Source organism: Oncorhynchus tshawytscha, linkage group LG06 (genome assembly GCF_018296145.1).
Source record: "Oncorhynchus tshawytscha isolate Ot180627B linkage group LG06, Otsh_v2.0, whole genome shotgun sequence".
In the NCBI taxonomy this organism is placed as follows: Eukaryota; Metazoa; Chordata; class Actinopteri; order Salmoniformes; family Salmonidae; genus Oncorhynchus; species Oncorhynchus tshawytscha.
This window is the reverse complement of record NC_056434.1, coordinates 22850930-22877626: the sequence shown is the minus strand read 5'-3', so window position 1 is coordinate 22877626 and position 26697 is coordinate 22850930. Positions and strand designations below refer to the sequence as shown.

Genomic DNA, 26697 nt, shown 5'->3' with positions numbered 1-26697 from the left:
TTTTGGACACCAGCCTGCATTATGGAGCGGTGTACCTACTCATGTAGTGCCAACAACATTAGTCTGGTGAGGAACAATCTGTCCACATAAAGAAGTCAATGAATGGAAAGGGTGTCAGGTCATTGCAGCAGGGAAACCAATTCACTTCAGAGTCCCTTGCAAATGTAGTATGTAGGAGAAGGTACTTCCCCGGGCATTCCGACATGTTCCCTGTCAAGTATTGATAATGAGGTAGAGCTGGGGATGTATCAGGAGATGAGATAGTAGGGTAGAGATATGGCAATGGTGGAGTTTCAAGGTAAGACAATTTAAGGTGATGTTACAGTGAACATTGGGGTTGTAGTGTGTGTATTGTATGATAGACAAATACCCCTTTCTCTAATAGTCCTGGAACGTATTAAAACTCTTAGAACTGCTTTGGCTTCACATTTTACTATCGGATACCCTTTTCTGCACAGTACAGACACACATTTGAAATCTGCACCCCCCTTATTTATAATTAGATGTGGTTCATTTATATGATTGAACATGAATACATTTGATTTTTGAAACAGCCTTTTTCTCTTTTCAGCTTGGAAGAAGATCAGTAGAGTGTGGTAGTGGCGTTAGGGTTCCATATTCACACAGGCTTTATGGGACGTGGTCCAGCAGACATTTTACCATAATCTCATTAATAAACCGTCATAAATCTTAAAAAAGCAGAGCAGGCGGACAAGGAGGAGGAGGAGGAGGAGGGGGAGAAGGAAGGGGTGAGTATATTGGAGATGTAAAACAGAACAACTTATTATAATGTTCAGTGGGCCAAATTTAACAAAGATAAACCAACAATACATAATTACCTGAAGGAAACTGATGTTATTATCGATGGCAGACATGGTAGACTGGTCCTTTATAGCTACAGTATCAGCAATGTGGGAATGTAATGTAATGTTAACTTCTTTGTATTCACATGCTCAGTCAATACATTGACCCATAGTGAGTTCAGTGCCAATGAGCTCTGTAATTAATATGCAGCTACCACTTAAGAGTTGAAAGTAACAATAATCAGACATCCCCTATTGAAATGGCACTCTTGTTCAACCCTTCCACGGATGTGATTATACACAGTGTAATTGACATGATTAGGAAAAAGATTTAGAAACAATCCAGTTGAGTTAAAGACGAGGGCACAGATCATTAATGACTCATTGTTTTAATCGATTCATATCTGTCAGTGGGAAGGGAAGGCTGAAGGGAAGACGTCATTTATGTTGCTGCATGGCTTGAAGCTGTCAAACTTCTTTAATGGATCCTTTTTCCTTCCCTCTCTTGGCTCCATCTTCTCTTCCTCCTCCCAGCTGAGCCTCATTTGACTCTTCTTCATCTTCTGTGTTACAGGGCTGTGTAGGTTTCCCTTCTTCTCAAATATTTTATAAGAAAAATACAAGTTTAAAGTAAATAAATGAATAAATAAAATAAACTAGAAAAGACCATCTAGAAGTATTCAAAATGTGTCTCCTGCATGCCTTTTGGTGAATATGTCATTTTCTTTGACATGTACAATTGTTTTCTTTTTCAGTTGTTTTAAATCCAGTTAGCCCAGGTCCATAACACTGTGCTGACATCTGTTGTTCTCTCTCTCTCTCTCTCTCCCTCCATATCTCTGTCTCTCTCTTGCTCTCTTTCTCTCCCTCCATATCTCTCCCTCTCGCTCTCTCTCTCCACATCTCTCTCTCTCTTGCTCTCTTTCTCTCCCTCCATATCTCTCCCTCTCGCTCTCTCCCTCCATATCTCTCTCTCTCTCTCTCTCCCTCCATATCTCTGTCTCTCTCTTGCTCTCTTTCTCTCCCTCCATATCTCTCCCTCTGTCTTTCTATCTCTCTCTCTCCCTCCATGTCTCTCTATCTCTCTCTCTCTCTCTCTGACAGGTGGGAGGCCACACCATGCTGCCCATCCGCTGGATGCCCCCTGAGAGCATAATGTATAGGAAGTTCACCACAGAGAGCGACGTGTGGAGCTTCGGTGTCATCCTCTGGGAGATCTTCACCTACGGGAAGCAGCCATGGTTTCAACTGGCCAACAACGAGGTACTGTAGCACACCCATCTTTTGTATTCTGCTCCTTTTCTGAAAAACAGAAATGAAAATAAGCAACATAACCACACAATGCAATAATGTGCATTCGACAGTTGTTGCTTCCTCCGCAAAGACTACCATCCAACAGTCACACTCGTGCTAAAACCACATCAGTGGATAATCAGGGCCAGTGATTCATAACGCTCTTACTAATCCCTAGAATGGTGCAGTGTGGGAGAGGCTAATTGGCCTATTCTTAGAGTGGCCTTTGGGCTCAATATTGGACCAGAAGAGAAATCAATTAAGACTTAAACAAAGATGACAAGAGAGCAGCAACTGTTAGTGTGTTAGTGTGAGCCGAGAGTGTTGAAATTAAATTACTCCCATTTACACACAAACACACGCATAAGTCTTATAGCCACCATAGATATAAAAGACAAGGGATGGCATGTGAGGTGAGCAACAGCCATTTTACACCAGGCTTTCTATCTATAGAACATAGAAGTAGTGATGATGTGCAGACAGTCACTGTGCCACTGAAATTCCTCTCAACCAACCACCATAAAGACATCACACTGTTGACATTGACAGAAGATATGAAGGACTATTCTCATTTGTGAGTTCAATAGTCCACCAAACCAATTCCACCATTTTTAAAAAAGGCATGATAATTAAAATCTCAGAACAACAATGCCCCAAGTTCCAGCCAAACGTCAGCATGTACAGTCTGACAGAGCCATTGTTTATATATGTGCTTGTTCCATTACGTTGAGACCTGAAAAGCAGCATTTTATGAATCAATCCTGAAGCCAGCCATAGGTATAGAAACCATAACCAGAGGCCCAGACAGAAGTATTTTATAAATGTGAATTATGTGAATGTGCTGTGAATGTAAATGTGCCCGGTCTCGGCTGCAGACGGGGGGCTGTGGTGACTCACTGACTCAACGAACGCCTGTGGAAAGAGCCTTTTGGCTGCAGTTGTGCAGACAGAGCATCACGCTGACGACAACACAGCCTCTCAAAATGCTCCTAAAATAAACACAGACAGCAGAACAAAGTTACCATACTTACTGGAGTTGATATGTTTAACCCTACCTTGAAGTGGTCCTATTTTTAGCTACACAGGTCTCAATATGATATGTACCAATAAACACACCTACTATCCAATCAAAATGAGCAGCAAAGCTAAATAACATGACAACATCAATAACATAACATAAAACTCACAGGTGTGCTTCACTAGCATGGCAATCACATTATCATCCTTGACCAGTTTGAACTGCACAGAGTGGATTAATGGGTAATGATTGTTCATGTCCGGGTTCCTTTGTGTGTGTGTGTCTGTGGATGGGAACGTGAGGCAGTTATTCTCATAGCCATTCAACAGAACACACCGAACAAACACAGATCAATACAACTCATAGAGACCCAATTTCCCCCCTAGCCCAAAGGGATCACCTGTGAAATGAAACATGTCCCCAGAGCCATATATTTAGAGAGTTAGGGCAACTTTAAGAATGTTGAATGTTCTTATTCTAGAACATTCAGTTACAATGTTTAAATATTCCCTGTGTAATGTTAATGGGGAATGAACCATAGAATTAGGAATTAGAATACTCATTAATTTAATAAGACCTCTATGGAGCTAACATGGCTGCCATATAATGTTGTAGTGTGATGTAAATGCATCATAATGCGCATTCTAGACATTTGGTTTTATACAATTTATACAAAGTTTTAATATTCCCCATATAATGTTAAAGGGGAGCTAACATGTCTGCTAGATAATGTTGAAGTGTCATGTAAATTCATTATAATTCAGAAACTTCAGCGGCCAAACTCTCTGCATTAGGGTTGAATACCGGGAAACGAGGTTACCGAGATATACCGAGATTTCCTGCCCAAACCCACTCACATTTCCCGGGATAAATAACTGCGAGAAACCGGTAAATTATAATAAATGATTTATATGAACAGCATGACGTAAAATGGAACTGTTAAAATATATACATTAAATCTGGCTTCTCTATGGCCTACTCTCTACTGTCTGCTCAGGGTGGGGACAGACAGCTCGGGGTGGGGACAGACAGCGCATCTCAGTAGGAGCACAGTTCACAATGCATGCATCATCTCATCATGTTAACTTTTTGTCTTGTGACAGGTAGGCCTACATTTTCTGCAACATAGCCTATGCTACAGTAATATAAGGACTGAACGCATTTCGAATTTACACATCTCCATCTGGATTTCGGGGGCCACCATATTTTAATTGTACATTTTTATTGCAGCATATTCCTCGAATATAAACTCATCAACAACAAAAAAACGTCCCTTTTTCAAGACCCTGTCTTTCAAAGATAATTCCTTAAAAACCAAATAACTTCACAGATGTTCATTGTAAAGGGTTTAAACACTGTTTTCCATGCTTGTTCAATGACCCATAAACAATTAATGAACATGCACCTGTGGAACGATCGTTAAGACACTTACAGCTTAGAGAAGGTAGGCAATTAAGGTCACAGTTATGACAACTTAGGAAACAAAAGAGGCCTTTCTTCTGACTCTGAAAAACACCAAAAGAAAGATGCCCAGGATCCCTGCTCATCTGCGTAAACGTGCCTTAGGCATGCTGCAAGGAGGCATGAGGACTGCAGATGTGGCCAGGGCAATAAATTGCAATGTCCGTACTGTGAGATGCCTAAGACAGCGCTACAGGACGGACAGCTGATCGTCCTCGCAGTGGCAGACCACGTGTAACAACACCCGCACAGAATTGGTACATCTGAACATCACACCTGTGGGACTGGTACAGGATGGCAACAACAACTGCCCGAGTTACACCAGGAAAGCACAATCCCTCCATCAGTGCTCAGACTGTTCGCAATAGGCTAAGAGATGCTGGACTGAGGGCTTGTAGGCATGTTGTAAGGCAGGTCTTCACCAGACATCACCAGCAACAACGTCGCCTATGGGCACAAACCCACCGTCCCCAGTCCAGACAGGACTGGCAAAAAGTGCTCTTCACTGACGAGTCGCGGGTTTGTCTCACCAGGGGTGATGGTCGGATTCGCGTTTATCGTCAAAGGAATGAGCATTACACCGAGGCCTGTACTCTGGAGCGGGATCGATTTGGAGGTGGAGGGTCCGTCATGGTCTGGTGCGTTGTGTCACAGCATCATCGGACTGAGCTTGTTGTCATTGCAGGCAATCTCAACGCTGTGCATTACAGGGAAGACATCCTCCTGCAGGCTCATCCTGACGTGACCCTCCAGCATGACAATGCCACCAGCCATACTGCTCTTTCTGTGCGTAATTTCCTTCAAGACAGGAATGTCAGTGTTCTGCCATGGCCAGCAAAGAGCCCGGATCTCAATCCCATTGAGCATGTCTGGGACCTGTTGGATCGGAGGGCTAGGGCCATTCCCCCCAAAAATGTCCGGGAACTTGCAGGTGCCTTGGTGGAAGAGTGCGGTAACATCTCACAACAAGAACTGGCAAATCTGGTGCAGTCCATGAGGAGGAGATGCACTGCAGTACTTAATGTAGCCACATCAGATACTGACTGTTACTTTTAATTATGACCTCCCACCTTTGTTCAGGGACACATTATTTCATTTCTGTTAGTCACATGTCAGTGGAACTTGTTCAGTTTATGTCTCAGTTGTTGACTCTTGTTATGTCCATACAAATATTTACACATGTTAAGTTTACTGAAAATAAACGCAGATGACAGTGAGCGGACGTTTCTTTTTTGCTGAGTTTAGTTGCTTTAAATCAGCCAACGCTCTCGCGGTCTTTCTCTCTCTCCATCAATTCCATTCAGATTGCATCCAAAATAGATCATTATTTTCCTATAGATGTCTTATCATAGCCTTTCACGTAATACATTTGATGCAGCATTAGCCATATATCTAATGAATGATGGGTTATGCAAGTGCCTCTGTCTCTTGTGCGATACGCACCTGTGCACCGCTGACCTTAAAAAACACTCCTTAGCTCGTAGAGTCCCGCGAAAAGCTAACCTAGAATAGCTTGCTGGAAAAACTACTAATAGATTATTCGAAGAGGGATGCAAGCTCTTGTTGTCTGAATGTTAAGTACAGCAGCCAATAGAACTCAAGAGGGGAAGGGAGAATGCTTGATGGCGGTAGGCTGAATCAGTTATTTATTTACACCTGTCACCCACAACCATTCAATCTTCGTGAAGAGAAGTGAAGGCAGTCTGCATCTTAGTCTAGTCCGAAATTATTCAAGCATGTCATTACAATGATGAAGATAAGGACATCAAAATGTATTTCATTGAATTGTTGAAAGTGAGGAAGGAATGAAGCAGCAATAGAAAGAGAAATAGGAAGTAGGCTAATACGCATGTCGCACAACATTAGGGGGAATATTATGAAAGATATGCGTCAGCCTACTAATTGTAAAAATGTAAAATAGGCCCTATGATATTTCCAAATTCAACCAGATTTGCTATCCTATAATTGTAACTTTGAAGGCCGCATGTCCTGCACCATAGTTGCATGTTCTCTCTCAGCTTGATAGTTTGAACGAGGAGCATAATTTCAGACATATAATATGGCATAATACAATACAGTACAGTAATACAGTACAGTAATACAGTCCACCCTCAAAAAGATTAACCTACTGGAGCTTGTACCGTTTATTTACCCAAGAGAGCATAGCTACATTAATGGGCTTATCTGTTTTCGTAATGTGCTGTAGCCTATATATAATAGGCAATGTAGGCCTACTGGATAATGACACCATCAGTTGGACCTTTTTGGGCTTGGGCTCATAAAATGTCTTTAATGTATGGCTCATCAAGCTCAGGTAGCATCAGGCTTGAAGTTTCGAAACAATAAATGCTCAAATCAAATCCAGACATATTTATGTGCTTTATATGCTTTATAATGACACTTCCAGTTTTGATGGGAAATATTGGGTTACCCAGGAAAAAAATGGATTTATTCTTGCGAGGGAACATTTGTAAAATACAGAGAAAATATTCAACCCTACTCTGCATGTCCCTAACAGGCATGTCTGACGCATGGATATTGCATGAACTACACTACAAGTTTGTTTGTTTATGTGTACTACAAAACCTCATACTTTGAAACCTGCTTTATGACCTTGACATTGCACTCATATAATTACTGCTGTATAAATAGTGTGGTGCCATAGCCTCGGGGGTGCTAACAACACTGATTAAGCAAAACCTAATTCTGCCTGTAAATGGCTTGTTATGCTTTTGACAAACAGTATAATGCTCAAAATTGGTTTGTAATGAGTGACCCCACTCTCTATCGCTCTCATTCTCCTACCCCAGGTCATCGAGTGTATTACGCAAGGACGGGTTCTGGAGAGGCCACGAGCTTGTCCCAAGGAGGTGTATGACATCATGTTGGGTTGCTGGCAGAGGGAGCCCCAGCAGAGGCTGAACATCAAGGACATCCAGAAAATCCTTTATGCCTTGGGAAAAGCCACACCTGTCTACCTGGACATCCTGGGCTAGTGTATGTTGAGTTTTGTCGATCTGTCTGTTTTGTTGTCTGTCTCTACCCAACAGATGAATAAAAACCCAGGAATAACTCAAGCAACGAGTACCTTATTGCTCCACTGGCAAACACCTACAAAATGGGGATGGACTTAAGTGCCTGCTACTCCTTTCGATACACTGGATAACAGTCTTAAAAAAAAGCACTTTTACATTTTGTTTACCTGCATTCAAAAATGTACAGTTGCTGTATACTATATGAAGAGGACATACTTCAAGTTTTTCGTAAAAACAGCCAACTTAAAGTATCACAAAAAAACAAAAACAAAAAACAGGAAGAAAACGACCAAAAAAAACACCAAACAAATTAAATTTAAAAAAGCTGAAATCCCTGGAAATTTGTTTTGCTTTTGGGATCCTGCCATCTTGACAGAAGATCCAACTCCCCAGGTGATTTTCTTTTTCCTTTTATAAATATATATTATATATATTTTTAATTTATTTTTATTTTCAAAGTGTGGATATCTGCCATGTTTCTCGCTAAAGGTACAGTATGTCACATGTTGGAGATGACTACTTGATATTGGCAAGTCAGACAATTGGCAGGGACTTATTAAAGTAGGCCTTACTGCACTCTGATTGGCTGGATCTATCTTCTGACTCTGGATCCAACGAGGTGATTAGTTACTGATGGGAAACAGCTTTTCAATGAGAGGTGAACTCATAGAAAAGACAGAGCCACCAATCAACACAGACATCTTAATTTAAAATTGAATGTATATACTGTACATTTCTATGTCACAAAAAATATGTTAACTTATTTCATTTCCTATTTCGACTATTTTAGTTTCTTGATGTGTTGTTATGGTGAGTGAATTCTATAGATATTTTGATAATCTTTCATTTTTTGTTACTATGTTATTTCTGTTGGTTTTAATGAATTTCATCTACTTTATTTAGGCTTATCATTTTGAACATGTGATTATAATGTGACATTGTGAGTCAGGATGTTAGGATGTGACATAAAGAGGATTTAGACTCAGTAGAGTAATCAGGACAGACTTTCAGCAAGAAGCATACAGTAAAGTAGAAAGTGATTATGAAGATCTTACATAGGCCCCCACTCCCTCTCATCCCAGCTCACTGTTTTGTTCTTTCAGTGTATTCTACTAATAGTCATGTATCTCATGTACAGTACATCTAGCCAGAGAAAAGAGCTATAGCTATGATATTGCATTATTATCTGTCAGTTGCTGTCTCCTAAAAAGTACATTTTTATGACATTGTAGTATACTTCATCTTGTTTTCCAGGTTGTGAATAATGTTATTCAACTGCCTTCAAATAGTCATGACCCTGATGTTTCAATTCTGTCAGTTTATACAATAGGCAATGCACTACTGGACATTATACACATCGTAACACTATACATTAGTGCAGTACCTTCCTCTCATTTTCCATACTCTAAACACTTAGATTCAAGTTAAAGCATTCATCAAATGCAGACTTGAGAATGTTTTCTTCTCTCAATGTGCACAAGGTTCCATTAAGCAAGCGATCCTTTATGTTCCACAGCTCTCCCAATGTTAAACAATAGCAAACTTGGCAAAACACAGTGACGTGAATTATTCATTAAGTAGTAGTGATAGAGCACTCTGTAGCTATGAGGGCTGTTTGATACATTGCACTGTGATGACAAACACTGGGGCTTCGGGAGAAAGTGCTCTCTCTCCCTCTCCTCTCTCGCTGCTCCTGCTTTTGCTGAGTAATGTGAATCATTCAAGGTTGTGTTTGGTCTCAATAACACCCCAATGATACATCCATAATTATTCAATGCTGAGCCATACTGGCACCATGTTTTGCCTATCTGCATTTTCTTTAACAAGGAGAGATATTATTTTGTGATCATTTGCATATTAACATTTATGTACACAATCATTTGTCTACTTCAACAAAAATGTATTTTAAAAGTTTCAATATGAATTCTCTGGTCAAAACGTACAAATAATGTACTTTTATTTCAATGAAAAGTTCCTTCATGTTAGAATGGCGACATACTCAAAGTTTACTCATCGTTTTTTGCAAGTACTTCAAAAGAAGCGTTTCCATTTTCTGCCTACTCATCACAACATCGCAAAAACTCTTCTTCGCCTTAATCTCTGAGTTCACATCTGCAAAGTTTCCGAGGTGCATCCGACTATAGGAATGGAAAGTGACTGGAACATTTGTAATCTGGTCTCTTAGTTTATTCCTTCTCTTCATATTTTGAAAAATCCAGTAGTTGTCTCTGTATGACAGAGCACGGAGGGGGATTGCAGAAGCTTTCCACGACAGTGGTGTGACTCCGACATGGTTATGTGCGATAAGATGCCACTTCTTTTAATATTCCTGTCTGTCTTCAGGCCTGCTGCTGCCTACTGTCTGCATTGACTGACTGTCTACATTGACTGACTGTCTGCATTCAATGACTTCACAATGCACCTGCATGCATCCTGATCTCCCAGGCAAAGTAAATGAGGAGATTTTCCCCTGGTAGTACACCACACAACCCTATCCTGCTCCTTCCTATGATTGAATCTCTGCTAGTTAACAACTCTGCCCTCTTCCTTTCTGAACACCTCCTCCATGGATGAGTGCACAAATCCAGCACAGGCTCAAATAGAGGCACACTTTACAAACTCGTTATAATTTAAAGAAAAAAAAACAGGGTGACTTTTACTTATCAAATGGAGTGCACAGAGCCCATTCATGCCGGATTAAGTCCTAATTGGAAGGTAACAGACAAATGTCACTTCTGAGGATGTTGCAAAAAGATCCTATAGGAACCAACAGACTCAGAGACATGTTTATCAACAGTCTGCACAACACTAGATTGAAAATGTTTACAAGTATAGTAAACTTTGAGGAAAGGAACATTTAGGCATTGGTGTTACAAGGCAATGACATTTCTAATAACATAAAGAACATTACACATTGATTGTCTGATATAGTATTATTTTCAGTCATTCACATTAGATAGTTTCATTACAGTATTTCACAATGAATCACTGAAATAAAAACATGTTGACATTTACGTTAGCCCCTGATAGCCCCTGACAGCCCCTGATAGTCCCCTGACAGCCCCCTGATAGTCCCCTGACAGCCCCCTGATAGTCCCCTGACAGCCCCCTGATAGTCCCCTGACAGCCCCTGATAGTCCACTCATATCTGCCTGATAGTCCCCTGACAGCCCCTGATAGTCCACTCATAGCCCCTTGATAGTCCCCTCATAGCCCCTTGATAGTCCCCTCATAGCCCCCTGATAGTCCCCTGACAGCCCCTGATAGTCGCCTCATCTGCCTGATAGTCCCCTGCCCCCCTGATAGTCCCCTGACAGCCCCTGATAGTCGCCTCATATCTGCCTGATAGTCCCCTGACAGCCCCCTGATAGTCCACTCATAGCCCCTTGATAGTCCCCTCATAGCCCCCTGATAGTCCCCTCATAGCCCCCTGATAGTCCCCTCATAGCCCCTGATAGTCCCTCATATCCCCCCCTGATAGTCCCCTCATAGCCCCTTGATAGTCCCCTCATATCCCCTCTGATAGTCCCCTCATATCCCCTGATAGTCCCCTCAGCCCCTGATAGTCACCTCATATCCCCCTGATAGTCCCCTCCCCTGATATCCCCTCATATCCCCTTGATAGTCCCCTCATATCCTCCTGATAGTCCCCTGACAGTCCCCTGAGTCCCCTCATATCCCCCTGATAGTCCCCTCATATCCCCTTGATAGTCCCCTCATATCCCCCTGATAGTCCCCTCATATCCCCCTGACAGTCCCCTGATAGTCCCCTCATATCCCCCTGATAGTCCCCTCATATCCCCCTCATAGCCTTCTTATAGCCCCCTCATATCCCCCTCATAGCCCCCTCATAGTCCCCTTATAGCCCCCTCATAGTCCCCTCATATCCCCCTCATAGCCCTCTTATAGCCCCATCATAGCCTTCTTATAGCCCCTCATAGACCTCTTATTGCCCCTCATAGCCCCCTCATATCCCCCTCATAGCCCTCTTATAGCCCCTTCATAGCCCTCTTACTGCCCCTCATAGTCCCCTTATAGCCCCCTCAAACCCCCTTGTAGCCCCCTCAAAGTCCCCTCATAGCCCGCTCATAGTCCCATTATAGCCAACTCATAGCCCCCTCATAGCCCCCTCATAGTCCCCCTGTAGCCCCCTCATATCCCCCTCATAGCCCTCTTATAGCCCCCTCATAGCCCCCTTGTAGCCCCCTCATATCCCCCTCATAGCCCCCTCATAGTCCCCTCATAGCCTGGGAGTGGGACATCACAACTCCTGTCACTGTATCCTCAGGATTACTCCCATCATTAGGTGTGTGATTGTGACAGACAGGCCACCGCCAGAGCCAAGCATTAACCCCATTTACCTTGTCAATGACACATGGACAGAGTATGCTTTAGTACTGATGGAGCAGCAAGCGGGGGGGAAGATGGTGGATGGGGGACTTTCAGAGGGCTATTGAGGGGAGAGAGAGAGCGTTGGAGGGCAACGTGTCTTTATGTGAAGTATATTTATTATTTATCCCCCAGAGCCATCAGAGAGGAAATAGATGAATTAGTTGTTTCTAAGAATACCAGAGATGGCCTGAGATGGTGTGTGACTGAGTGGAGAGATCATCCAGGGAGAGTGACAGTGACAGGGAAGAGGTGGACAGTGGGGCAGCTCCAAAGGTTGCAGCTCACTCTAACCAGTACACCTTGCAGACAAGGGGGGAAATGACCAATGAAATGAGTTTTTGGCCCCAGCTTTAAGATATCCCTTACATTTGATGGCCATGATGGGGGTAATCCCTGCAGGTCAGAAGCTATGGAGAGGAGGGCAGAGCAGAGCTTTGATGGTGCAAGGTCATATGCTTGAATGTTTTAGCACAGGGACATAGCACCATAGCTGTGGGAATTAGGGGTGCTGAGGTTGCTGTAGCACCCCCTGAAAAATCGCAATCCAAAAATATATTAATTCAAATTTTTATCAAATAAATTCTCACAAAAGTTGTACACTGGGCCTTTATTAGTCCTGTATTAGCTGTCTGTAGCGCGAACAGGGTAAAAATCGCAACATCCCCACCTCCAAACATCTTCCTGTGGCAATGCATAGTGCTGTTTATTGGCCAGAGCAGTACAGAGCAGATAGGAGAGCAGAACAAGAGCAGAACAGAGCAGATAGGAGAGCAGAACAGAGCAGGCTGCCGGTGTCCTGTTAGAGCTTCTGCAGTGAAGAGGCTGACGATTGATGAGGGGTTTAAGACCTTAATCATGATGGGGAGGAGGGAGGAGTGAGGAGGGAAGCAGAAAAGCGGAACATTGCAGTTGAAATGAGCTCTCTTTGAGCACTTCATAACCCAGGGGCTTGTGGAGCTAGGCTGCTACACCACAGACGCACACACGACCTGCCTGCCTCCCTGTCTCCAATAGTCCCCATACACCAGAAACATAGTCTAAGATACTTTCTTGTTGCCAGCTTATCAAGTTTTGCTGCTACGTTCATAATTTTCCATAAGGTAATGTTACTGAATTGTGGACAGGATGAATATCTTATGCGCTATGGAGTCAGCATAAGTGCTGGTGTTGCAGAACAGCCATCCAACCAACAACAGGTAGTTATCCTCTCTCTGCTTCCCGACATACTTCATATTTTTTGACTTACCTTCAAAGCATTTAATAAAACATTATGTGTCTGATTTTAGAAACACCTCTTCATTTATGAGACTAGAAACCAGCAGTTACCTCTTTTATCTTGGACACTTCAGTAAAACCGTACAGGTTCAGAAGATAGGTATTTTGAAGAAAAGTTCAAATAAGATTGTGTGATGCCATTTTCTGTCAGATGTTAGTCCTATGATATATAACTATGACAGTTGTCTCATAAGCAGTTTTGTACTGATTTACCTTGACTTTGCATGTTGTGTTTTTTTGGGCCGAGCTTGTTTGAAAGAATTAGCCAATCACAGTTGATCCGACTGTTGTCCTAGATGCATTCAGACACAGCATTGATACCACATGCATCATACAATGACAAAACACGAGAAAATCCTGCCATATACAGTGATGCATACGTCCACAAAAATGGCAAGCCCGACTCCATTTCCTGGAGGGAGGGATGAAATTGACTGCAGCGTTAAGACTTCAGACAGGATGTCACCCAGGAGCAATCTCCTCCACTGTCAGCAGACTTTGACATCTAGATTAACCTTGATGCTGAACATTTTCTGATGGAGTCTCATTGGAATGCAAAAAGCATCTCCAGCCCTCCAATCCACGGCTCTGACTGCACTGGCCACCCTCCCATCCACCTACCTCCTTGTCTCGCATCCCCCCTGTGCTTAGGGAAGATGTACTTACAGCGACCGCAAGGTCTAAAGATTACGACCTCACGGTCGCTGTAAGTACATCTTCCCTGTAAGGTCGGAACGGCAGGCTGATCAGGACACAATGAGGCCGGCATGATATATCGCTCAGAAAACATACATCAATCCACAGATGGGAGATGGTGCTGTACACCTAATTATCCCATTATCCAAAATGAGACATTGAGAAGATTTAAATACTGCTAGTTTTTAACGAAACATGCTAGCTAATACTAAAGCAACCCATTGGATTCCACAACACTTCTGGTAGTTACTCACCCAAACGCTAGGTGTCATATTTTCATGGAATCCAATGGGCTGCTATAGCATTAGCTAGCCTATCATTCTGACGACAACATCAGTTTAACAAAAAATGCAGTATTCCAAACTTCTCGATTCAACGTTCATCATTTCGGGATAATTAGGAGTACAGCGACAGGTACATTTTTCCAGCCATATACCGCGCTGGGCTCCACATTCTGGCATAGAACTGTTCCGAAGAGATATAAGAAATTACAAGAACTACATTCGCAAAATCTTATGGCTATCCTGTGCTCTGCCCTCTCCCTCTCTCTGTGTGCGTGCGTGTATGTACCTCTCTCTGGGAGATGGTGTTTGTGCTCACTGAGTGGGAGGTGATGTTGGAGTGCTGGAATGGAAGCACTGAACAAACACTGATCCAGCCCACCTCTCCTCCCCTGCCTCTTCCTGGCTGGCTGCTCCAGTGGGAAGGGTTGGGCCAGAGGGCCAGTGCCGATAGCTGTGTTTAGGGCTCTGCCTCTCTCTCTGTTGACTACAGGGCCAATAGTTTCTCTGTTTTTTCCACCACAGAGAGAGGATGTAAAGCTATTACACCACAGAACAATGAGTGTCAGTCAGAGCAGAGAGAGAAGGGGAGAGAGAGATTTTAAAACCTGCTTTACTGTGTCTTCAATCTATTATTCAATCCTCTTTCTCTGTTAGTCAGCTTGCAGAGGACCTTCATGTTTTCAGTATGATTACAACCAGGAGTGTCTTTATTTAAATGGTCTTCACCTTTAATTTATTTGCTTAACAGTTGGCCCCGCACTAAGCGCAGCTTTGAAGTTTAACTTCTAAATGCAATACCTACTATGAGAGGAGCGTCTGGCTGTTTCAAGAATAGAACAATCTCTGATTATTGTGTCAATTCATGGGCTGTAACAGCAGGATCAAAGATAAAACTAACCCCCACTTCAGCTCACAGAGTGTTGCCATCGCTAAATATTCTAGTTTGTTTTGAGAAGTAAGTCACTGTTTTTTTTCATTATCTTACGCTGCCTGTAGTCTCTTGTTGTTGTAGACTAGATGTGCTTTTGTAGACTATTGGGAGAGGATATGGCTAGGGATCTTAGGCAGGGCACATAGTGTTTGACCTTTTCCACTCAAGCTGCACTGAGCTGCTTCCTGCTTGGAGCTGATAGCAATGGGGGTTTCATTAAACTTCCTCATCTCAGTCCTAGTGAGGCCACTAGATGTAACTAAATCCCAGATAGATACCATTTCTCTCTACCCGTCCACAAAACCATCAATTCACAGGAACAGTGGGAGGTCTGTTGAATATAAACTCAGCAAAAAAAGAAACGTCCCTTTTTCAGGACCCTGTCTTTCAAAGATAATTCGTAAAAATCCAAATAAACTCACAGATCTGCATTGTAAAGGGTTTAAACACTGTTTCCCATGCATGTTCAATGAACCATAAACAATTAATGAACATGCACCTGGGGAACGGTCATTAAGAAAAAAACAGCCTACAGACGGTAAGCAATTAAGGTCACAGTTTTGAAAACTTAGGACACTAAAGAGGCCTTTCTACTGACTCTGAAAAACACCAAAAGAAAGATGCCCAGGGTCCCTGCTCATCTGTGTGAATGTGCCTTAGGCATGCTGCAAGGAGGCATGAGGACTGCAGATGTGGCCAGGGTAATAAATTGCAATGTCCATACTGTAAGACGCCTAAGACAGCGCTATAGGGAGACAGGACGGACAGCTGATCATCCTCGCAGTGGCAGACCACATGTAACCACACCTGCACAGGATTGGTACATCCAAACATCACACCTGAGGGACAGGTACAGGATGGCAACAACAACTGCCCGTGTTACACCAGGAACGCACAATCCCTCCATCAGTGCTCAGACTGTTCGCAATAAGCTAAGAGAGGCTGGACTGAGGGCTTGTAGGCCTGTTGTAAGGCAGGTCCTCACCAGACATCACCGGCAACAACGTTGCCTATGGGCAAAAACCCACCATCGCTGGACCAGACAGGACTGGAAAAAAGTGCTCTTTACTGATGAGTCGCTGTTTTGTCTCACCATGGGTGATGGTCGGATTTGCGTTTATCGTCAAAGGAATGAGCGTTACACTCTGGAGCTTGTTGTCATTGCAGACAATCTCAACGCAGTGCGTTACAGGGAAGACATCCTCCTCCCTCATGTGGTACCCTTTCTGCAGGCTCATCCTGACATGACCCTCCAGCATGACAATGCCACCAGCCATACTGCTCGTTCTGTGCGTGATTTCCTGCAAGACAGGAATGTCAGTGTTCTGCCATGACCAGCAAAGAGCCCGGATCTCAATCCCATTGAGCATGTCTGGGACCTGTTGGATCGGAGTGTGAGGGCTAGGGCCATTCCCCCCAGAAATGTCCGGGAACTTGCAGGTGCCTTGGTGGAAGAGTGGGGTAACATCTCACAGCAAGAACTGGCAAATCTGATGCAGTCCATGAGGAGGAGATGCACTGCAGTACTTAATGTAGCTGGTGGACACACCAGATACTGACTGTTAATTTTGATCCCCCCCCCCCTTTGGTCAGGGACACATTATTCAATTTCTGTTAGTCACATGTCTGTGGAACTTGTTCAGTTTAAGTCTCTGTAGTTGAATCTTATGTTCATACAAATATTTACACGTTAAGTTTGCTGAAAATAAACGCAGTTGACAGTGGGAGGACGTTTCTTTTTTGCTGAGTTTACATTGCTGCAAAATAACACAAGTAGGCCAAAGCCATAAAAGAAAGTCCACATTTCGTAGCACACTCACTGTTTGTTGATGATGAGAGCATTTTATTAAAGTGTGTTGGATTAAGGGAGTGGCAGACACTGCTGTAATGTTTCAGAGTAAGAATGAAGTACAGTACGGTGGTAAATAGCATGCTTTCTGATTCTCCATTAGCATCTGTGCTGAGGAGATAGAGGGTGGCCGTCCTCAGAGGCAGGCACCTGCACTGACACCATGCAGACAAGCCTGGTTAGAAGCTCCCAGCAGGGACAGAAGGACCAGACAGGCAGAGAGAGAGAGAGAGATGGAGGCTCTGACACATTCAGATCAGACACTATTAGCCTCATTGCATGACATTTTGAAAACCTAACTCTCTTTCTTTAATACACCATAACTATACTTCCTTCTGATACACGTCCATGCATTTTCATCACAATATGGTATTTAGGTTGGTTCTGTTGGGAAAGGCTGTTGCTATGATATACAAGGCTATAGAATGTTTAGGGGATATAGAAGGGTTTCCCAACTGGCGGCAGGTGATGTTATTTGCCCCCCCCCCTAAGTTATTTTAATTTTGGATATCTGTTCCAAAGTATTCCCAAGCATAATAGAGAGGTTTGAAATTATTCTGTTTTAGTTCAATACTATATCCGTTTGGGCTTCTTGTGGTCAATTTGCAGTTTACAAATGATTTGTAATTATGTTCTGGCCCCTTGACCATCTGCTCAAGGAGAATCTAGTTGATGATCCCTGGTATATAGTGTGAGTGATTTCATATTCCATGGGAAATGGTACTCTGGGATCTAGATCTCAGTGTGTGTTTGTGTGTGTGTGTGTGTGTGTGTGTGTGTGTGTGTGTGTGTGTCTGTGTGTGTGTGTTATTAGTTTGTACATGGGTCTACTGCCTCTGCTGAGCGGACACAGTGTGTCATCCACTCTGTCATTTCTAGTCCCACCTTTTGTACTGATCAGACTAAGGCTGCCAAGCGTTTGATTGATTTTATTAGGCAGAGAGAACATAGCAAAGCTCCACATTTTACATTTCACTCAGAACAAAATGCCTCTCCCCCCTAGCGGTAGCAGGGCTTTCATCCACAAAGAAGCCTATCCAGGAACCCTACAAAGCCGTCAGCGTGCACGGCACAATGCTTTCTGCTTTGAAGCCAGCTAAACCTGTCTGAGAGGTTGTGAGCATCAGGACAAGTCCAGACACAGACAGCACAGTATATCATCTCATCGGAACACCATGGCACAGCCTCACTGATTCCATCATCACTTTACTCTCTAACAAAGCAAAGCAGAGCAGACCACCTCAATCAGTCTGTCCAGCCTGTCTAGATACATGTGTGTCTGCTGGGTGAAATGCTGTGGCAGTCTCAGTGCCAACCCATCAGGGTTCCTGCCAACCTCTAGAAAGGAGGCAGTAGCTGGAGGGCAAAAGAGGAAAGGTAGATCAAACTAAGAGAGACGTGACAGGACTCAGTTTCCCATGAACAATATGATGAATCCCACTTCCGATAAATGTTGGTGGGAGAGAAATATATTACAGTGTTATGTACAATGTTTTTACATCACTGGCAATGCATAACTGAGGTCACTCAACCATGGGGATATGATTATAGTATTGATTAGAGTTGGAGATACAACTCTCCATCTGATGAAACAAACTATATCAGATACATTGTATAAAAGCGCAAAAATACAATAAAAATAAATAAAAAAAACTATACATTATACTATCCATGTAGTAGGCTTCATACGCTACTATATTGTACACACCAACACTTTTCCATAGCTTCTTGATCTTAATAATATATTTATCTTCCAGTAAATATTTCCTATGAAATATGGTGCAATATTTAAATGTTTGAAGCAGTTGTATGTTGCCATAACTACTGTATAAGAGTGTTGTTCCCTGTGCGGCTATTTCTCCACCTGGGATTAACTGAGGAGTTGTGACTGGAGGAATTGAGTCAAGGGTTTATGGAAATGTCTCTCTATCTCTGTGTGACGAGTACTTTGTGTTCATTTCCATCAAGCTATGTACGGTTGAAATAATAACTTTGTGACGCCCCCTGGCATCATTGGTAATGTATTTTTCACATGAGGAGTCTTAGCTAAGCGCTGATTCTGCTATTTCTCTTTAGTATTTCTCTCTCTATCTCTCGGTGTGTCCAACCCCTGTTAGAGTGATTAGGGGAAAAAGGTGTGAAGTTAACTCATGGTTCCTCTGTTTGTAAGTCATCTTTAATCCATTGTGTTCTGTTTACTTATCATCTATAAACTAAAAACAGCTGTAATTAAGTATGTATCCAACAATGATTTATGTAGACTTATTCTATAAATAAATCAAAACCACAAAACTCCAATCTCGTGATTTTGTATTTTTTATTATGTGATAAATGTGTTATGAAAGCAGCAGTCATGAGAGTGTTACATGTTAAAGATGATATTCTATGTTCACAACTTTTGAGTTGTGTAGGTATATTGATGATGGTACATTCATGCTGTATCACTTATTGAAGTGGGAAATGCATAAATCATCATCACCATCCTCATCTGTTGATTACCCATGTGTAGTTTAGTCCAGTTCTCAGTCGACCCCTCTCCGCCCAACTGACCACCATTAGTCTGACCTTGAAGGGAATAATTCAGTCGTATTCGTCCCAGCAGGCTGGAGCATGATATAGCCTCAGCTGTCATCACACTCATATATCCCAGGCCAGGAAATCACTTTGCCTCCACTGCTAGTTCTGGCTGGGTGTCTCTTGGGCTGGCTCCCACACTGTCTATTCTCCCTTCTCCTCCACCTGCAGGACCTTGATAACCTCCTCAGCCACAACCCCAGCAGAGAGGGCAAGTGTACTCCAGCCTGCTAGTCTGCCAGCCAGCCTCAGCCCCTCTTCATACTCTGCAGTCTCACAACTCTCAGTCTGACATCATAGTGGGCTGCTGTTCCTATGTCTCTATGGGAGGTCTGTACACTACTCATTATACAGTGTAATTAGGGCACTGTATTTGACAACTTATTAAGTCAAATCCAGTGCTATAAATGCACTGTATAATGAGTAGTGTGGAGTCAAATAATTTGACTCTATGGGTTGAGTCATTCAGGCAGCATGTTGACTCTGGTAGAGTTTCTGAATACACATAAATTGTCTGTAACTTTTATCCCTATTCAATGACAATCAGCAACTCACTTCCAGGACTACAGCACATTATTGTTATGATCAAAACAAGGTCCCTATTTTTCCTTTTCCCACTCTGTCTTTTTCACGCACCCTCTCCCCATTAAGACAATGTGATTGAAAGCTGTAAATCTATTTAAAGAGTTTAATTCCAAAACACTAATTCCAAAACAGATGGCACTGTGATAGACTGCATACAGTTTGCTGAGTAGAGTATTGGAAGCTATTTTGTAGATGACATCGCCGAAGTCGAGGATCGGTAGGATAGTCAGGTTTACGAGGGTAAGTTTGGCGGCGTGAGTGAAGAAGGCTTTGTTGTGAAATAGAAAGCCGATTCTAGATTTGATTTTGGATTGGAGATGTTTAATATGAGTCTGGAAGGAGAGTTTACAGTCTAACCAGACACCTAGATATTTATAGTTGTCCACATATTCTAGGTCGGAACCGTCCAGGGTGGTGATGCTAGTCGGGTGGGCGGGTGCGGGCAGAGAACGGTTGAAAAGCATGCACTTAGTTTTACTAGCGTTTAAGAGCTGTTGGAGGCAACGGAAGGAGTGTTGTATAGCATTGAAGCTCGTTTTGAGGTTAGTTAGCACAGTTTCCAAGGAATGGCCAGAAGTATACAGAATGGTGTCGTCTGCGTAGAGGTGGATCAGGGAATCGCCCGCAGCAAGAGCGTCATCATTGATATATACAGAGAAAAGAGTCGGTCTGTGAATTGAACCCTGTGGTACCCCCATAGAGACTGCCAGAGGGCCGGACAACATGCCCCCCGATTTGACACACTGAACTCTGACTGCAAAGTATTTGGTGAACCAGGCGAGGCAGTCATTAGAAAAACCAAGCCTATTGAGTCTGCCAATAAGAATACGGTGATTGACGGAGTCGAAAGCCTTGGCCAGGTCGATGAAGATGGCTGCACAGTACTGTCTTTTATCAATGGTGGTTATGATATCGTTCAGTAACTTGAGCGTGGCTGAGGTGCATCCGTGACCGGCTCGGAAACCGGATGCACAGCGGAGAAGGTACGGTGGGATTCAAAATGTTCAGTGATCTGTTTATTAACTTGGCTTTCGAAGACTTTAGAAAGGCAGGGCAGGATGGATATAGGTCTGTAACAGTTTGGGTCTAGAGTGTCACCCCCTTTGAAGAGGGGGATGACTGCGTCAGCTTTCCAATCTTTAGGTATCTCGGACGATACGAAATGGAGGTCGAACAGGCTGGTAATAGCGGTTGCAACAATGGCGGAGGATAGTTTTAGAAAGGATAGTTTCTATGCTATTGCAGTACGCCACAGGATATTTTTGTGCTGGTCAAGGGCAGTCAGGTCTGGAGTGATCCAAGGGCTATATCTATTCTTAGTTCTGCATTTTTTTAGATAAATAACAGCGAGTAGCAGCTGTGTACAAAACAAATGGAGGGGGGTCAATGTAATTTCCCGGTAGCCAATTGATTAATTGTTCACCAGTCTTATGGCTTGGGGGTAGAAGCTATTAATGAGCCTTTTGGTCCTAGACTTGGTGCTCCGGTACCGCTTGCCATGCGGTAGCAGAGAAAACAGTCTATGACTTGGGTGAGTGGATTCTCTGACAATTTTATGGGCTTTCCTCTGACACCGCCTATTATATAGGTCCTGGATAGCAGGAAGCTTGATCCCAGTGATGTACTGGGCCGTACGCACACCCTCTGTAGCGCCTCACTGTCAACTGCCAAGCAGTTGTCATACCAGGCGGTGATGCAACCGGTCAGGATACTCTCGATGGTGCAGCTGTAAAACTTCTGGGGACCCATGCCAAATCTTTTCAGTCTCTTGAGGTGGAAAAGGTTCTGTTGTGCCCTCTTCACGACTGTCTTGGTGTGTTTGGACCATGATAGATCGATGGTGATATGGACACCAATGACCTTGAAACTCTCGATAGTCCCCGCTCCACTACAGCCCCGTTGATGTTAAATAGGACCTGTTCGGTCCTCCTTTTCCTCTCGTCCACGATCAGCTCCTTTGTCTTGCTCACATTGAGGGAGAGGTTGTTGTCCTGGCACCACACTGCCAGGTCTCTGACCACCTCCCTATAGAGGCCTACCACTGTTGTGTCGTCAGCAAACTTAATGATGGTGTTGGAGTCGTGTTTGACCATGCAGTCGTGGGTGAACAGGGAGTACAGGAGGGGACTAAGTACCCACCCCTGAGGGGCCCCAGTGTTGAGGATCAGCATGGCAGATGTGTTGTTGCCTACCCTTACCACCTAGGGGCGGCCCGTCAGGAAGTCCAAGATCCAGTTGCAGAGGGAGGTGTTTAGTCCCAGGTCCTTAGCTTAGTGATGAGCTTCGTGGGCACTATGGTGTTGAACGCTGAGCTGTAGTCAATGAACAGCATTCTCACATAGGTGTTCCTTTTGTCCAGGTGGGAAAGGGCAGTGTGGAGTGCGATTGAGATTGTGTCATCTGTGGATCTGTTGTTGCAGTATACAAATAGGAGTGGGTGTCCAGGAGGATGCTATTGATGTGAGCCATGACCAGCCTTTCAAAGCACTTCATGGCTACTGACGTGAGTGCTACAGGGCAGTAGTCATTTTGGCAGGTTACCTTCGCTTTCTTGGGCACAGGGACTATGGTGGTCTGCTTGAAACATGTAGGCAATACAGACTCAGCCAGGGAGAGGTTGAACATGTCAGTGGAGACACTTGCCAGTTGGTCCTTGCATGTTTTGAGTACAGATCCTGGTAATCCATCTGGCCCCGCGGCTTTGGGAATGTGGACCTGTTTAAAGGTCTTGCTCACATCGGCTACTGAGAGCATTATCACACATTCTTCCAGAACAGCTGGTGCTCTCGTGCATGCTTCAATGTTGCTTGCCATGAAGCAAGCATTAAAGGCATCATATATAGTGTTTTGTAAAAATATATACATTTTCATACACATCTAAAAACCTATGAATAAATATCTGAGAATAGGCACATTTTACCCACACATAAAGGTAGCAATAAGCAATCATTTCTGATGAAAAAACACAAATGTGAAAAATTGGTGGATATAGCTTTTTGGAAAATAACTCTTTATTTCTGAAGAGGTCCCTCCACTGCCAATGCGTGCCACTGACCCAGGGGTAAAGCAGAAGACAGGGACTTAATGGAGATTTAATTTGCATGCAGATAGTTGTACCCGTGTCTGTAATTAAAACAGTTTGAGATGGTCTTGAGGGAAGAGCTAGCTTGACGTGCTCTCATGCTCTCTGCCAACAGATTCCAAATGAGATAATGTCTGTCATTCCTGTCTGATGACCTAGCCTTTTCAACTCCTCTCCTCTATTAGAAGAAATCCGTTCTCATTTTAATACAAAGGCACCAGGGCATGTGCCTTGGAATGATATACAGGTTTATGACAGCAAGGTTTTGACATGCTGTATTATTTAAAGTGCTTGGTGTTGGTTTGTTCAATTTAAAAGTCATATATGATCTATTGAAATGAACAGATGATGCCAGGGATCACCATGCCTCAATACATGTCAGCAGACTGTTCCTCTTTTGACTGGTTTTTACTTTGACTGCAAAGAGGTCAGACACCACTTGAGGCACCACATAAATGAGGCTGGGAAATTACAAAAACTTTTTTGCATATGAGGACAAAAATAGTGCCTTGGATTCAGACTGACTTCATCCTACCCACCTCTGTTATTATACCTTTCTCACCAGATCATCAAAATAGCCTTCCACTCTGAAATGTCCCCGTCATTTTCATATTGGCCTCTCAAATGCCTTTTCTGGCTCCAAATGGTGTATATTTGCTTTGAAATAAAAATGTTATGAGTCAAAATGTTGCAAAAATGGTTTACTAAGAAATGCATAGATTGAACTGGATGACTAAGGAATAATATCGTTGATTGAAATGGCAAGTATTTGAGAGGATTCGCAATGGTAAGTGACTGACCTCCCTACAGTATGCGGTCCCCGAGTGGCGCAGAGGTCTAAGGCACTGCATCACAGTGCAAGAGGCATCACTACAGACTCGGGTTCGACCCTGGGCTGTATCAAAACCGGCTGCGATCGGGAATCCCATAGGCCGGCGCACAATTGTCCCAGCATCGTCCGGGTTAGGGGAGGGTTTGGCGGGGGGGCTTTATAAGTAAGCTGTCATTGGAAAATAAGAATTTGTTCTTAACTGACTTGCTAAATTTGACTTGCTAGTTAAATAAAGGTTAAATGTGCACAGTACAGCATGATCACTGCAGGCTCATTTTGATTGCATGTAGGGAAGGTATGATCGATTCATAGCAATAACACAATTTATATCAAGCTGAACATAATTATCCTGAAAATACATAAATATTTGTAGAGTTTTATTTGTGATTTTCCAATGTTAGACAACCTGAATATAACTGAACTATAGAAGAAAACTATTCCACCTTTCCTTCCAGTTAAAGGTTGAGTAAGTTAGATTTTCATCCACAAATGTACCCAAATTACAATTAAATAGAAATAGTTTATAATTAGTGAATGACTTAATGTAGTTAATTTGTTAGAAACTTCTCCCTATTAGCTGACGTTATTTTTTCAAAGCTATTTTAGCTGTCACGCTAATTGTTCGACTCGATTCTACCATAGAATCATGGGAATTTGTCCCGCTATGCCAAGGGGTCATCGATAAAATGAAAAAGAAACTTCTCTGCAATGTTACCTCTAAACTGAGTGCGTTCGCTAAAGAAATATCAGTGCGCGCAGAAAAGCATGAGATTGACAGAATGCTTCGGATTCTATTGCATTGACAGGCACTACTCAGGAGAATATTCTACACAGACCGGTGCGCCATAACCAATTAGAGCTTCGGTAGGCCTATATGCAAATAGACGATTGCCATATATGGATCTGTGAAATTATATTATTTTTTATTTTTTGTACTTTCTACCCACATTTCATAATATTCAATTGGTAGGTACAGTCTTGTCCCATCGCCATTCACTTTGATCTGGACTGTTTTTACAGCATCAGTGGACATGAGTAGATGGCTTGTTTTGAGGTCAAAGTGAGAGTTACATGTATGTGCACTTTTGTACATTTGTTAATAACCTTTGATAGTTAGTAAGTTATCAGCTCAGTTCTAGAAACGTGGGCATTTCGAGACATCTTTGAAAAGCCAGTCAGGTAAAGAGCTTTTTTTTGTATTACAGGGGCAGTGTTCTATTTTGAGACAAACTTCAATAAGCTAAGTAGCCAATAGGCAGAGGGTAGCATAATTTGTCTGATTCTCTGTAAGAACGGTATGGGAATAATGATGCATTGTATTTTGGTTGGTTTCTTGCATCAAACAACACAACCTTTTCAAGTCACCACCTTGTCTGAAGGACAAATCAAATTTTATTTGTCACATACACATGGTTAGCAGATGTTAATGCAAGTGTAGTGAAATGCTTGTGCTTCTAGTTCCGACAATGCAGTAATGACCAATCTAACTTAACAATTTCACAACAGCTACCTTATACACACAAGTGCAAAGGGATGAAGACTATGTACATAAATATATATGAATGAGGGATGGTACAGAACGGCATAGGCAAGATGCAGTAGATAGTATCGAGTACAGTATATACATACAAATATGAGATGACTAATGTAGGGTATGTACACATTATATAAAGTGGCATTGTTTAAAAGTGGCTAGTGATTCATTTTTTACATGTATGGCAGCAGCCACTCAATGTTAGTAGTGGCTGTTTAACAGTCTGGTGGCCTTGAGATAGAAGCTGTTTTTCAGTCTCTCGGTCCCAGCTTTGATGCACCTGTACTGACCTCGCATTTTGGATGATAGTGGGGTGAACAGGCAGTGGCTCGGGTGGTTGTTGTCCTTGATGATCTTTATGGCCTTCCTGTGACATCGGGTGGTGTAGGTGTCCTGGAGGGGAGGTAGTTTGCCCCCGGGGATGCATTGTGCAGACCTCACCACCCTCTGGAGAGCCTTACGGTTGTGGGGGGAGCAGTTGCCGTACCAGGCGATGATACAGCCCGACAGGATGCTCTCGATTGTGCATCTGTAGAAGTTTGTGAGTGCTTTTGGTGACAAGCCACATTTCTTCAGCCTCCTGAGGTTGAAGAGGTGCTGCTGCGCCTTCTTCACCACGCTGTCTGTGTGGGTGGAACAATTCAGTTTGTCCGTGATGTGTACGCCGAGGAACTTAAATGTTTCTACCCTCTCCACTACTGTCCCGTCAATGTGGATAGGGGAGTGCTCCCTCTGCTGTTTCCTGAAGTCCACGATCATCTCCTTTGTTTGTTGACATTGAGTGTGAGGTTATTTTCCTGACACCACACTCCGAGGGCCCTCACCTCCTCCCTGTAGGCCGTCTCGTCGTTGTTGGTAATCAAGCCTACCACTGTAGTGTTGTCTGCAAACTTGATGATTGAGTTGGAGGCGTGCATGTCCACGCAGTCAGGGAGTACATGGAGGGCTGAACAGGGGGCCCCAGTAGGATCATGAAGATGTTGTTACCATGGTACCATGGTGTTAAATGCTGAGCTGGTGTTAAATGTGAGCGATGAACTGCATTCTCACATA

General features: G+C 43.2%; 1 protein-coding gene across 4 annotated transcripts in view; it reads left to right on the top strand.

Annotated features, from left to right (window-relative positions):
* LOC112252252 (neurotrophic tyrosine kinase, receptor, type 3a) overlaps positions 1-7652 on the top strand; it is a 293700-nt gene extending 286048 nt beyond the window's left edge. For 2 of the 4 annotated variants that reach the window (XM_042323085.1, XM_042323084.1), the window contains exons 16-18: positions 1378-1383; positions 1908-2066; positions 7386-7652. In XM_042323085.1, coding sequence (XP_042179019.1) covers positions 1378-1383; positions 1908-2066; positions 7386-7571 — 351 coding nt within the window. In that variant the 3' untranslated portion in view covers positions 7572-7652. The remainder of the gene's footprint in view (positions 1-1377; positions 1384-1907; positions 2067-7385) is intronic. The other 2 variants (XM_024423331.2, XM_024423330.2) reach the window with 1 other exon arrangement.
* Positions 7653-26697: the final 19045 nt, after the last annotated feature.